The 15,170-nt window shown below is 41.5% G+C and overlaps 1 protein-coding gene across 5 annotated transcripts in view; it reads left to right on the top strand.

The window, feature by feature from the left end:
• CLOCK (clock circadian regulator) overlaps positions 1 to 15,170 on the top strand; it is a 103,909-nt gene that overhangs the window by 76,139 nt on the left and 12,600 nt on the right. For 4 of the 5 annotated variants that reach the window (XM_014568699.4, XM_075930395.2, XM_006113487.5 and 1 more), the window contains 9 exons: positions 1,010 to 1,130; positions 4,248 to 4,361; positions 7,857 to 7,975; positions 9,740 to 9,822; positions 10,015 to 10,121; positions 10,608 to 10,755; positions 11,005 to 11,080; positions 11,927 to 12,068; positions 12,518 to 12,621. In XM_014568699.4, the coding sequence (XP_014424185.1) occupies positions 1,010 to 1,130; positions 4,248 to 4,361; positions 7,857 to 7,975; positions 9,740 to 9,822; positions 10,015 to 10,121; positions 10,608 to 10,755; positions 11,005 to 11,080; positions 11,927 to 12,068; positions 12,518 to 12,621 (1,014 nt within the window). The remainder of the gene's footprint in view (positions 1 to 1,009; positions 1,131 to 4,247; positions 4,362 to 7,856; positions 7,976 to 9,739; positions 9,823 to 10,014; positions 10,122 to 10,607; positions 10,756 to 11,004; positions 11,081 to 11,926; positions 12,069 to 12,517; positions 12,622 to 15,170) is intronic. The other variant, XM_006113488.5, reaches the window with a different exon arrangement.

The following is a 15,170-nucleotide window of genomic DNA, read 5'->3' as shown; positions in this document are numbered from 1 at the left end:
CAATGCAGTTTTCTTCTGTTCCAATCTCCTGCCTCCTTAACGGGCTTATTGCTTGGAAGTCACCTGAAGTAGAACACCCATAGGAACACTACTTGGAGGAGAGGTTCAGTAACTGGAGTTCTTAAAGATATGTCTCTCTGTGGGTGTTCCACTATCGAACTTCCTTCCACTCTGCTTCAGTGGGACTTTGGTGGTAGTGAAGGAGCCACATAACCCCATATACTCTTAGTACAGAGCATGTACATGTGCAGCACATGTATGGGCTGAATGGGCAATGCTACTAAAAAAACTTTTTCAGGGTTCAGGCAAACCTAAACATGGAACACCCACAGGGAGACACATTCGAAAGTGCTCCAGTTACTGCACAAGTGAGCAAACTCTCCAATAGTGTCACAAATCAGTGCAATCAAGAGCTGTTCACGTCTTGCAAAATCAAGAAGGATGGCACTTTAAACACTCGGGGTACGTCTACACTCCGCCATGTCCAGGGAACACGTTTGCTCTTCCACTTTTTTTTTGTGGAAGAGCAAACGCGCTCTTTCGGGGAGCCCTGTATACCTCGTTCTACGAGGAATAAGGGCTCTTCTGAAAGAGGAGTCTTTTCCGCCTAGACTGGGTCAAATGGTGGAAAAGCCTCTTCCAGAAAAACAGTTGGAAAAAGCTATAGTGTAGACCTAGCTTAACAGATTTATTCGGGCATAAGCTTTCGTGAGATTCAACTCACTTCCTTGTATTTCACGAAAGCTTGTGCCTTTATAGATCTGTTAGTCTTTAAAGCGCCACCGGACTTGTTGTTTTTGCTGAAACAGACTAACACAGCTACCCCTCTGAAACCTGTCTTCTTGCAAAATGATATTTTGTGACTCAGAAAATGGTTTTGCTAAATCTCTATTTTTGTATGGTTGTTTCCTCATTCTAGACCTCTTTAATTGCTTTATGTTAAAATAATGGGCTTTGAAAAGATGTCATGTCTTGTCTTAAAATATTTCTGATTTTTTTTCTTTTGCAGTCTGATCTTGTGGATCAGAGTATATTTAATTTTATCCCAGAGGGGGAACATTCAGAGGTTTATAAAATACTGTCTACTCATCTTCTGGAAAGTGATTCATTGACCCAAGAATATTTAAAATGTAAGTTTATTGCTAAAAAATATGTAAGATAGTTAACTCTTATCATAGTCTTTTATATGGGCAACCCAGTTTCAGAAGAAATAAATGCATATGGAATTTCAGGGTGAAACTTGTATGTCTTAAAGGAAAAGGAAAACTCGTGTTCTTTTTATTCTCTGAAGTGAATCAATACTTTATTTTAAAAATTTCCAGTGACCGGAATAACACTGCAAATCATAAATAGTTTCCCTTTGTTTTAGAAATGCTTGTTTATAACTTATTGTCAATAATCATAGCAGCCAGAGAAGATAAAGACCTTATTACCATTGGAGTTGTACTTGCAGGCACTTCCCATTAGGCAGCTGTTCATGGAAACTTCCCTCGTAAGAGTTCTACTCTTCTGTGGATTCTGTAAAGCTGTAATATGGCGACTGAGTGCTGTTGAGCCCTCCCAAACACATATCCCGTGATTTTCGCTCCACTATTTGCATTAATTCCCCTTGTTGGAAAAAATAAAATGTCAAAGCCATTTTTTTTCATTGCAATGTTTAGAGTAAATTCTTTATTCAATATTATGTTTGCAGTAATATTGCAGCCATGTTGGTCCCAGAATGAGACACACAAAGTAGGTCAAATATTATCTTTTATTGGACCAACTTTTGTCAATGGAAAGTTCTAGCTTTTGAGCCATATCAATCTTTTCTTCTGTCCTATCAAAGGAAATCCGAGTGCTTGAGCTAAATACAGTAGACTTCTGATAATCCGGCACCTTTGGGACCTAGGTGGTGCTGGATTATTAGATATGCCGGAGTTTCAGGATGTACTGCATACTCCCAACCCAATCCCTCTCCACCCTCCTCCTCCCCCCCCCCCACTTATGCTCAGGTCCCGGACCCGCCGGTACAGCCGCGCGTCTCCCTCCAGGCACTGGGGCACATGCGCTGAGTTGCCGGCTTTTCAGTAAACACCATGCATAACCCAATCCCCCTCCACTTCCCCAGAGCCAAACATCTCCCCTCCTTGCTGTAACCCGATCCCGCTCCTCCCCTCCCCCCCAACCTTATGCTCGGGTCCCGGAGGCGCTGTGCGTAACCCAATCTCCCTCCTCTCCCCTCCCCTTTCCCAGAGCCAAACAAACACCTCCCCTCCCTGCTGTAACACACGTGAGAGTGGCTGACTTGAGCAGTTCCAGGTTCCGTCCCGGTTCCATCAGGAGCGCTTGCCATTTTGATGCCGGGCTATCGGGAGTGCCGGACAATTGGGTGCCGGACTATTGGAGTTTACTGTACAAGTTGGGACAGATTGCTAAGCATAATGGAAAGGGATAAGGCATGTTGTAGGAAGCCACTTAAAAAGAAATCTGCAATTGTGGAGATATTTTTATGCATAGCAGGTATGAAAAAGGTGATTAGGGAGAGCAGGTGCTGAGGTGTGATACAAATTGTTGTAATGAGCCCTTTAGCGTCCATATTGCAGCCATAGTTTTTGGTTTCTAGCAGATTTATGAATTTAACTTCCCAGGCTCGGTTTTGAAGGTGCTATGCAGGTTTCTGTTGAGGATGAGTGTTGAAGATAAGATAGGGACTGAATACTTTGTGAAAAGTATTTGCATACAGGTAATAATTTTATTTTTATATATATCTTTTTTCTGTGCGAGTTCATATTGAGATCATAGTGATATCTGGTTTCACCTACAAAGTTATTATTGAGACGTGTGATCATGGTGTACCTAATGTTTGTGATAAGCATGTTTGTTCCATGAATTTTGAAAATTACATTGTGGGGAGGTGTTGATCATTGTAGAAGTGCTATGTTTCAAGGTTCTGCATCCATTATTCTGGCAGTCTGGTGCCAGTTTGAAGTGGTGTCTCCAGGTTTGTGTGGAGCTTGCTTCAGATGATGAGTTTGATGAAATTGGGGGATTGTTTGAAGGTCAGAAGTGAGTGTTCTGGAAAGATTTTGTTCAGGATATTGTCCCTAGCAACTAGAAATGTAATTGCCTGGATAGTACCCCCTTCTCATTCTCATGGGAGAGTGTGGTAGGTGAGAGCTAGTGTGTGTGGTCACTGGGTATGTTTTTGTTCGGTTGTTTTTTTTGTTGTATTGAATCAGGTTCTCTTGGGGGATTTGAATGACTCTTTGATGTGATTTACTTATCTGATAGTGTGTCGCTGTTTAATGAAGGCAGTTTTAAGTGTATTTAGGTAGGTATTGCCACCTTTCTCTTTAGAGCAAGGTCTGTGGTATCTGAGCACCTAGCAGTAAATAACACATTTTTTGGTGAGTCTAGAGTTGTTTCTAGATCTTTGGAGATAAATGTGGTGGGTTTCTTGTGGATAGCTGTTAATAGGATTCCATTGTTGAATCTGACCCTGGTGTCCAAGAAGCTGATGTTGGTGTGGAAGTGCTTTAGAGTTAGTTTGATCGATGGGAAGTCCTTGTTGACGTCATGGTGAAAATTATGGGTGAGTTTGGGTCTTCTGACCAGAGAATGAAAATATCATTGATATATCTGTGTCTCCGGTATATTGTTTGTTTTGTCATCCATTTTTTTCAGATACTCTTCTTTGAATGGGCCCATGAGAAGATTGGTATATTGGGGAGCCATGCTAGTACTAATGGCTCTTCCTATTGTTTAGACAAGCTGCTTGCTGTTAAATAGTAAGCTGGCCTCATTGACACTGTAATCATTAAACATGATGACTATTCCTTCCCCTTTGTCTGCTGGTTTGGTCACACTGTCCTTTTGGTGGTAGGAAGTCTGTGATGATTATAATAATTGTTGAGAATTTCATTGTATTTTTTTCATTAAAGAAATTAATGGTCCCTCCTCCACTCTCCATTGATGAAACAAACACTGGATCATTACGTTAATATGTTTAACAATCTTTTAATCTGAGTGCTTGCTGTTAAATAACAATCTATCCCAACTTGTATTTAGTTCAGAGACTGAATTTTTTTCACTCTCTGTGTATCTCAGAAGTTTGTAGCTTCTATTATCAGAGGTTGGCCCAATAAAAACGTTACCTCCCCTATTTTGTCTTTTATGAAATATGTATTCTAATTATTATTGCTTTTATCTAAAATCTCTGATGTATGCTTTCTCACATAAACCGCCTTTTCATTATATTGTTTCAGCAAAAAATCAACTAGAATTTTGTTGCCATATGCTGCGAGGAACAATAGACCCAAAAGAACCACCTACATATGAATATGTAAGGTTTATAGGAAATTTCAAGTCTTTGAATAATGGTAAGAAATACTTCACTGAGATGTGGCCATAATTAAAGGCATTTTCCAAAAGTTTACAGATTAAGAATCATTTGTGATATTTGTATTTATTTTTTAAAGATGCTGGACCATCATACAGGTTGTAAAGTACTTTACTTAGGAAAAAAATACTACTTTATATTTGGCATTGTGTTGTAGACAGTAATGTTTGAGTAGATGAAAGTAAAATAAAATAGTACCTTGCAACTCTCTGACTCCACCACAGAGATTAACCAAATATATAGTATAATGAGCTTTCATAGGCACAACCCATTTCTCCAGATGAGTGGAACAAAAGTGAAGAGTGTTTTGCTCCACTCATCTGAAGAAGTAGATTGTGCTCACTAAAGCTCATGATACTATATATACACAACTCATTTTTAAAGTTTTTTTTTTTTAAGTTACCGACTAGCATAGCTATCCCTCTGACATGTCTTCCAATAAAGAGAGTTAATGCTTATATAACATTTAAGAACCATTTTACACTAGAGAAGACCTGAGATAAGGAGAAATTTAGTCCAGTATTTTTAAGGGCCTTAATCCATATTTAGGTACTTCACAATTAATTTGAGTTTTTTAAAGTCACTGAATACCTGCCGCTGTCATTGGCTTCAGAATAGAACATGCCACCTTACTCTCAGTCCTGGGTTTTAATGAAGAGTTATCTATCATATAACACTCAGAATAAAATCACAACAATCTTTATATGGTATCAGGAAAGATCAATTGAGCTTTCAAAAAATAAATGCTGCTGCTGCTTAAATTGTTATACACTTTAAAAGCAAATACGATGTTACAAATGCTCTGCATTTAGAACACAGTACAGGAGATAGAAAAGTCCTGTATGCTATAGAATTTATCAATCCTTCTTCAAGTGGTTTCTCATTCAATTCCAGTTAGGTGTGTACAGGCAGTCCCCGACTTACGCGGATCCGACTTATGTTGGATCCGCACTTATGAATGGGGCTTTCTCGCCCAGGAGGTCGAGATGGCGGATTGCTACCTGCGAGCTCCGGGGCGAGAAAGCCCCGTTCGTAAGCTGCTCTGGTGCCCCTGGTCTGCTGGAGACCGTCTCCAGCAGACCAGGGGCACTGGGCAGGTTCCCGCGCTTCTGAGGCTTTGCCAGAGCAAAGCCTCAGAAGCGCGGGGAACCGCCGCTGCTGCCGCTTCAGTCCCAGTGCCTGTGGTCTGGACCGTCCCCAGCAGACCACAGGCACCGGGACTGAAGCCGCAGCAGCGGCGGGGTCCCGTGCCTCTGAGACTTTGCCAGAGCAAAGCCTCAGAGGCGTGGCACCCCGCTGCCGCTGCGGCTCTGCTCCCCGTGTCCCTGGTCTGCTGGGGGTGGGGGCGCAGCTAGTGTGCCCCCCCCCCCCAGCAGACCAGGCTTTCGTTTTGGACCCTGGGGCAGAGCAGCTGGAGCACTGCCGATTGGTCCTGCAGCGCCGCTCTGGGCACTACTGGACCAACCCGGCAGCACCCCAGCTGCTCTGCCCCAGGTCCTGATTCAGCCGCTGCTGGTCAGTTTCAGCAGTGGCTGAATCAGGACGCCTGGGGCAGAGCAGCTGGGGTGCTGCTGGGTTGGTCCAGTAGCGCCGAGGAGCGGTGCTGCTGGAGCAACCCAGCAGCACCCCAGTTGCTCTGCCCCAGGCGTCCCCAAGTCAGCCGCTGCTGAAACTGACCAGCACTGACTACAGGAAGCCCGAGGCAGAGTTGCTCTGCCCCAGGCTTCCTGGAATCAGCAGCTGATCAGTTTCAGCAGCAGCTGACTTGGGGAAGCTTGGGGTTCTTAAGTTGAATCTGTATGTAAGTCAGAACTGGCGGTCAGTTTCAGCAGCGGCTGAATCTGGACGCCAGTTCCGACTTACATACAGATTCAACTTAAGAACAAACCTACAGTCCCTATCTTGTACGTAACCCGGGGACTGCCTGTACATGCGCCACGTGCACGGCTATCACAAGATTTTTACCTAATTATTACCCATCAGGACAGCTGTGGAGCCCCCTGGAGTGGCGCTGGTATGGTGCTCTATATATATAACCCCATCGACCTGACCTCACCCTCAATTCAAAAGCACACAAAGCCTCTCCCTGCAGCACAGAGAGCCACGTGCACAGTCAACCAGCAGCCTGGGGCTGCTGTGGGGGAGGAAGTCTTATCCGATACTGTGCTCGCCAGAGCTGCTTAGGTTAGCATCTCCCAGCCACAGCCTGCCTCTGGCACAGCAGCCTTTCCCTCTCCCCAATTCCCACCCAGATTCTGCACCCCCACTTATGCCCCCTCTCCAGGCCAAAATCTTTCTCCTGCATCCATATCCTGACCTGGACCCCAATCTCTTGGCCCAGGTCGCAACCAAACCCTCTGTACCCTCCTCCCTTACCCCATGTCACAACTCCCACTCAGACCTTCCACTTCTTCTTACATCCTTCTTCCAGGCCAGAATCCTCTCATACATCCATACCTCCTACCAGACCTTGAACTCCAGTCCTCTCCTTCACCCAAACTCGCTCTCAGACCCCACTCCCTCTCTTGCACCCCTAACCCCTACCCTGGGCTCTCTTCTGCACCCAACCTCTGTCCCAGACCCCATAACCCCTCCATAGAAAAGTCTTGGTGTGGCCAACCCCCATAAAAATTATTGCCCACCTAATGTGGGAGGAACAGTTGGCCACTAAGTTGCTCGATTAATAAACTGGGTGATGTTATCTTGAGCTATGCAAAGCCTAGAAAAGAAAGCCTTGCCTCAGGATTCAAGAGAAAAAGGTTATTGCAATACTTTCCTCACAATTTCATTGGGGGTTAAAAATGGCAAAACCAGATAAAAAACCAAGAAATATAAAACCATTTGTTAACCGATAGTCTAAAAATAATCTGTCCAATTAAAATAGATATTCAGAAGCAACGCTATAGCTTTGGTTGGTTTCCTAAAGCCATCTGATGTCCATGTCTGTACTGAAGGAGCTGGACTCTAATTTTAGTTGTTAGAGAAGTCCCTTACTTGGGTATGACTAGTACTATTCAATCATATGTATATTTAAATGTAACATTACTCATCATTCATAGTAAATGTATAATATCTTATAGTAGCTCAATGTTGAGGGTTTTGACAACTTTGTGCCTCCTTGCACATTTTGTAACTTAAGGTTAGATCTGCACTACCTCTTAGGTCGGTATAACTTCTGACACTAAATTTGAATATTAGCCGCTTCCTTGAGCAGCATAAGTTACCCTGACCAAAGTGCCAGCATGGTCAGCCCTATATGGGAGAGCTTCTCCTGCCAACATAGCTACTGCCTCTCATTGGGAATGGATTAATTACATCTACAAGAGACCTCTCTCCCATCAGCTTAGTGTAGAAATGCATTAGAGGTTACAGTGGCGCCGCTGTATCAGTGCAGCTGTGCTGCTGTAAGATCTCCAGCTTAACCATAGCCTAACTCGATCTCCTTTCCATCTTCTACCCATCCCATCATCTTCAGTCTCCAGCTCCGCACACAACGGATATGAAGGAACTATCCAGCGGTCCCATCGGCCTTCCTATGAAGACAGAATTTGCTTTGTCACTACAGTTAGGTTAGCTACACCTCAGTTTATCAAGGTATGTTTGGAATTTTCCTCCACACTAGTGAAAACAAATGTTCACTACAATTGGTAAATCTTGTGTGCTCAGATCATGAAACTTTCAATGTGAGTGACTATGCTGCTTTACATATTGCTACTGAAAGCTGTCATTAACCTTTTTTGTGAAATATATTTTTGCCTTACACGTTTAACACAACATATGAGTTAAGTGTTGACCAACTTCATTTGAAATTTCCATGAATACTAAGTGTATTGCAGAACTATTGCAGAATTATTAGTTAACAGTTAAAATGATTTAACTTTGGATTAGTACAGTATGTCTGCCAGGATTTTCCCTTCCCTAAGCAGAGTTGCAGAGGGACTTGTTCTAGTATTTATTTTATTTGACATTAAAGTAATCAGTATATCAGATATTTTAAAAGAGAAGTACAGCCATTTTGTTAAGCAAAATAGCGTGAAAGGTCATATTTTGACTCCCTTTGCATGGTGTATAATTGAGTATCCAAAAATTAAGTTTTCTGACAAAAAGTGGTATTTTTGTATGTTGATGTTTTTGCTGCAGTGTGACAGTGGGCCAACTCCTGTAGGTATTTTATTAGACATTAGCCAACTGTTAGTCCTTAGCCAACTGACAGCCTTGTTAATTGACAGAGGGAAAAACTTTTTTGTGTAAACATGGAACATTTTGCACAACTATAAATGCATGATGAAAGCTAGCTTTTAAGTGCAGAGTAGCTATTTGCTTATTATAGGGACTTTACCAAGTTCTGTCTGATCCCAAACCAAAACCAACAAAAATAGCTACCCATCTTACATGATCTATGGTTCGAGCCTCTGGCAGCAACTTTACTAAAGAATTACAATGGAACCTGAAAAACGAGTGGTTAACTTGTCTGCACATAGAGTTCCTGCAGTTTATTATAAGAAATGTCAGGTTAGTTGACGGAACAGATGTGCATTATATACAAATCAGAGCAAGAAATAGTATACAGGCAGTCCCCGGGTTACGTACAAGATAGGGACTGTAGGTTTGTTCTTAAGTTGAATTTGTATGTAAGTCGGAACTGGTACATATTGTAGGGGAAACTCTAGCCAAACATTTCTCCAGAGCTCAGTTTTATTCTCCCACACCTTACTTCCCTCAATCCTTTATTCTCAAGCTGAGGTGTCTGCTGAGAAAAGCTGCTCCGCGTCTCCCTTGTCTGCTGGGGGGGCGCTAGCTTCGCGTCTCCCTGGTCTGCTGGGGGGAAGCAGCTAGTGTGGGGTTGCCTCACCCCGTTTGTAAGTAGGGATCCGATGTAAGTCGGATCCATGTAACCCGGGGACTGCCTGTACTGCATTTATCAGTAATAGGACTCTACCAATAAAGTAGAAACAAACTTTTGATCCCAAACAATGTAGACTTCTGGTCTACTCTACTTTCATCTATGAATGTCAGCGATGTGCAGGACAATGTCAGAAGTTTTTTGAAGGTCACTGAAGTTTGAAAAATAACCCCAAAAGCCACTAATTTCAATTCATGTTCCAGTGTCATGAATATTGGGTTTCATATTAACCTCATACCAGCATTACTCATTGAAATCAATTGAGTTATGCCAGTTTTGAGCTAGTGCAACTGAGATCAGATTCCGACTCAATATGCTTTAAATACATATAAATAATAAAACTGCCTGAAATAACTTAAAGATTTATCTACCTACTTTGGATAAGTCTGAATTTCAGAAGAGCTTTTAAATTAGAATAGAGCAGATTTGAGAGATTTTTTTTGTTTTTGTTTTAGGAAATGTGCACTGTTGAAGAACCCAATGAAGAATTCACATCTAGACATAGTTTAGAATGGAAGTTCCTATTCTTGGATCACAGGTGCTATTCTTTATAAAAGTAGTACATAGTAGTATTCTGGTTGTAATCTTTAGAATACACTAACCAGCACTGACTATTCATAATTTTAGTTGGGATTTTATTTTCAAGACCATATTATAATTATGAACTAAAATGAGATGCATTTTATTTTTATATGTAAAATAAAGTAACATTGACTTCTGTATTAACTAGGGCACCTCCAATAATAGGCTATTTACCATTTGAAGTTCTGGGGACATCGGGCTACGATTACTATCACGTAGATGACCTAGAAAATCTGGCAAAATGTCATGAACACTGTAAGTAGATATCAAAACTGCTGCAAAAAACATACTCAATTAAACATCTGTAAATTATGTGAAAGTCTTGTTATACTTAATTGTGTGGAGAGGGCAAATCCTGTGATACTCAAGTGATACTCTTCTGTGTTAAGACCACAGTTTTCTGTTGCAAAATGTTTGTTTCATTTATATAAAGGAACCTGAGATGTGATTTCATATCACAGCCATTTAATATAAAGAAATTACAAAATTCATGGCTTCTATAACAGAAAAACATTATAAAATAAATTACTGCAACACCTTCCCTCCCACTGTGTTTAGTATCTGGAATAAGTTTCTTTTTCTTACCTTGTTTTTAGTTATTGTCTAATGGCCATCAAATTCAGGTGAAGATTTCTTAGTTTAGATTTAGTGAATAATATAAATAATTGAATTACTAGTGTGTCACAGAATTCACATAATGTGAAAGCAAAGAAGTCTTATTCTTTTTTTTTTATCTTCTAGTAATGCAATATGGAAAAGGGAAGTCATGTTATTACAGGTTCCTGACAAAGGGGCAGCAGTGGATTTGGCTACAAACACATTACTATATTACTTATCATCAGTGGAATTCCAGGCCAGAGTTTATTGTCTGTACACATACTGTAGTAAGGTAACAATTGTCTTTATTAATTTTAGAGAAGTCCTCTTAACTGACAGCTGTATTGCTGATGATTTTAAACACTTAGTTTTAAATTTAGTTTTAAATTTAGTATTAATTTGCAAAGACATTGTGAAACCTCCTTGAGTATCTGTCCCCTTTATTCCATGAGCATAACAGCATGATAGAGGAAGTTACACTTTAAGACATTATTGTAAACATTTAAACAAGATATAATAAATATGGTTTGTTCTTTTATAGTTATGCAGAAGTTCGAGCAGAAAGACGAAGAGAACTTGGTATTGAAGAGTCTCTTCCAGAGATAGCAGCAAATAAAGTGAGCTTCATAACTTTATTATATTTTTTAATCTGAAGGAAGGAAAGTTTTTGTTCTTTGTTGCTACAGCTAATATAATGCTTTTTAACTTTAAAATATTATCTCATGCCTAAGCTAAGAAGATATAGGAAGGTGACTGCTTCACTTCAAGGTAACTCACCTTAGAGTTCTTCTTTATTATTTTTAGGTTTATTATATGTATTACAATAGTGTATTGGGACTGCTTTGTTTTAAACACAAAGGCTGATATAGTCCCTTGCATCTGAAAAAACAAGGAACAGATAAGAGAGGGTTAGATAGGAAATCAGCAGAAGGGGACAGCAGTAGCTCCATCACATGGCCTTCACCTGCTTCTCAGAAGCAACCAGAATTCTTACTGGATGAGTGCCCTCGGGTTGAGACTCTGAAGGTGTTCAGAGTACTGAGCCTCAAAGAGATCAGTCAGGGGCAGGCACTCATGTTGTGTTCCTATGGCAGTCTGACAAATTTCCTCGTGGAAATTGCTGCTTGTGGCACAGCTAACTATCCCTGAATGGCCTCTGGCTCCTCCAAAAGTGGAATAGCTTATTCAGCAGTAGAAAGTGAGTTATGTTGCTGAAAGGGGAAGGAAGTCGATGTAGCAACACAGATGCATTGGTGCAGGACCCAGAGTTGCAGCATTTGCCTGCATATTTGTATTCTGAATTTTCATGGCTTTGTCTCACCTTTCTTTATCTGCAATTTGGTGTGTCAGAGGATTGATTGATCCAGATGTTTGTTTAATTTGCTAACCTGTGTTTGCCAATTGAAATATGTTATATATGTACTGATCACCAAATAAAATCGTTGTTATTTGTACCCCTTCAGAGTCAGGACTCTGGGTCTGATAATCATATAAACACAGTCAGCCTCAAAGAAGCTTTGGAAAGATTTGATCACAGCGGTACACCTTCAGCTTCCTCCAGGAGTTCAAGGAAATCATCGCATACTGCAGTCTCAGATCCTTCATGTAAGTGCTGAACATTGAAAACATAATTGCTTTATCATGAAAGACTGGATCTGTCCTTTTTTGCTGTGTTATTGAAATAATACATTTTAAAACTTTCAAAATATTTTATTAATAATAATTCTAAATGAAACACTGAATTGAAAATCCTCCCTCTCCCCCCCCCCCTTAGTGCCTTAACTAATAGTAGCGCAGCAGCCTGAGGGTACCAAGTTTTCCATGTAGTTCTGAGTTTAAATGTTGCCCAGTAGACACCCCCTTGAAACATCTGATAATAAAACAAAATTTTATTTCTTACTACCAGGCCTATACAATTGATACAAATGTACTTTGAAAATTTTGCCTGAAGTATTCACTCAGGCAAACCTCTTTGACTTGATGTAATCAGTTACAGGAACAGGCTTGTCATTAATATTATTAACAAAATGTGTTTTCACTTTTACATTAATCAGCAGCAACGCCGACAAAAATGACAATAGACACTAACACTCCTCCAAGACAAAACTTATCTGGTCATGAAAAGACTGCACCAAGGAGGTCATCGCTTAGTAGTCAGGTAAGGGGAGGAGAGAGACTCTCTGTGTACAATCCATTTATTTAACTTGTAAATGAAAATGTTTAAATCTACAGTAAATTGCATTTTTTCCTTTAAGCATAGATTTTGAACTAGAAGTGAAAACATTTTCAGTCTGGGTACTTGATTACCAAGATTGCATGATTAAGGTTACAAACACAAATTCTTATGCATGTTTTTTAACTTTCCCTGTTCAAAGTGTGACTATTCACATGCACATTTAGGACCCTATGAAGTTCATGGTCCATTTTGGTCAATTCCATAGTCATAATGCTTTTAAAAGGTCACATTCACATTTTTGGAGGTTTACGTCTCAAATTTCATGAGGGTCCTGACCCAAAAGAGGGTCATGGTGCTGTTGTTGACAGGAGCACTGCCTTCACAGCTGGACAGCCAGAGAGCAGCAGTTGCCAACTGGCCACCCAGCTCTAAAGCTAATGCCGCAGTCAGCAGCAGTGCAGAATTGAGGGTCACAGGATATAGAGGAGTTGTCACTTTTCGAGGAGGCAGAGCCAGCCCTATGGGTAGGTGACTGTCCAAGGCCCCTTTAACCCTGAGAATTGCACCTGAAGTTGGGAAGGGGCTAGATAGGGGTGCCCCCACCAGGGTCTCCTATTTGTTGACTTCAGCTGCTAATCCTAGTGGGGCTGGAAAGGAATGGGACTTCTTCCCCTGCAGGGGCTGCTCCTGGGGCTAGGTCAGACTCCTCTCCGGGAATGTGCCAACTTCTGCCTTCAGAACTGGGCTCCCAGCCAGCAGCCATGGATCTTCCTGCAGCTGGGGAGGTTCCTTGAGGTGGGTCTGATCCATCACCAAGAATAACCCCTGCGAGGGAAGAGGATCCCACCCTTCCTTAACCCAGCTAGGACTAGCATCTGGAGCCCAGCACTTGGTAGGAGCTTCTCCTTCCCAACAGTAGCCAGATTTTATGGAGGTATCATTTCATGATCCAGGATGTATTGTTCATATATCTGAATTTGTTGGGATCCTACATATAGTTAAGCATAAACGACAAAGAGTCCTGTGGCATCTTATAGTCTAACAGATGTATTGGAGCATAAGTTTTCGTGGGCAAAGACTCACTTCGTCAGATGCATGTAGTGGAAATTTCCAGAGGCAGGTATAAATATGCAGACTAGAATAAGGCTAGAGATAACAAGGTTAATTCAGTCAGGGAGGGTGATGCCCAATTCTAGCAGCTAATGTGGAGGTGTGAACACCAAGAGAGGAGAAACTGCTTTTGTACTTGGCTAGCCATTCACAGTCTTTGTTTAATCCTAAACTGATGGTGTCAAATTTGCAGATGAACTGTAGCTCAGCAGTTTCTCTTTGAAGTCCGGTCTTGAAGTTTTTTTGCTGCAGAATGGCTACCTTTAAATCTGCTACTGTGTGTCCAGAAAGATTGAAGTGTTCTCCTACAGGTTTTTGTATATTGCCATTCCTAATATCTGATTTGTATCCATTTATTCTTTTGCGTAGGGACTGTCCAGTTTGGCCGATGTATATAGCAGAGGGACATTGCTGGCACATGATGGCGTATATTATATTGGTATATTGCGATATACCATCCTGCAGCAAAAAAACTTCAAGACCAGACTTAGAGCTTATGCTCCAATACATCAGTTAGTCTCTAAGGTGCCACAGGACTCCTTGTCGGTTTTGCAGATCCAGACTAACACGGCTACCCCTCTGATAGTTAAGCATGTGTGTCATTGGGTAGCAACCCGCCATGACCCCCTCAGGACCTTCAGATGACCCTGAAATTTAGTTCCCAACCTCAGTCTCCACTTTCAAAGAAAGGGTTTCTTGAGTAACACTCAAACATTTTTGTGTATTGACATGCATCCTTGGGATTTGGTTTATTAAATTAATAAACATTCAAAATAAAGTGCTTAAGTCCTTCCTCAGGTTCATAAGTTTACCCTATTGTCCAGTCACTTCCCAGGCCTTGCTTACCAGTAGTCTCCCTCCCTGAGTTCCAGGTTTCTTTGATGGAGCCTGCTGCTTCCTGGCAGCCTCTGTACTGCATTCTGCTCTCCCTGAGAACTCTCTCTGCAACTTCCTGCTGCTTTTTATAGGTGAATCAGCTGATCCTTGCTCAAGTGTGCTTCCTTGAGCAAGTTCAGTCCTTTAGCCCTTAGAGGACTAAGCCACCGTGTTACAATATGCACACCTGTATTCAAGTTTTTGCAGTAGGGATGTAATAGTGTAGTCGATTAACCAATTAACTGATAAGCAAAAGCTTATAGGTTAATGCAATAGGCTACACACATCCCATCCCTTCACCAATACATTTTTTAGCAGGCTAGCCAGCATCCCAGCTCAGTCCTGGCTCATGCTAGTTCTGGGACCTACCCCTGCTGCAGCTCTGCATTTAAAGTGTATTAGGAGGCAGGTAGGCAGGTAGCACAATTCAGTTCAGGCACGCACCAGGTCCAGGAGCTCAGGCCTGTCCCCCTGTAATGGCGTGTCGGGGTTCCCCCCAATCCTGCCAAAACAGACTCCGTCAACCAGTAAAATAGAGAGGGTTT

This window comes from Pelodiscus sinensis, chromosome 4 (assembly GCF_052426305.1).
Source record: "Pelodiscus sinensis isolate ZL-2025 chromosome 4, ASM5242630v1, whole genome shotgun sequence".
Taxonomy (NCBI): Eukaryota; Metazoa; Chordata; order Testudines; family Trionychidae; genus Pelodiscus; species Pelodiscus sinensis.
The sequence above is the reverse complement of the archived record's forward strand: the minus strand, read 5'-3'. Positions and strand labels throughout refer to the sequence as shown.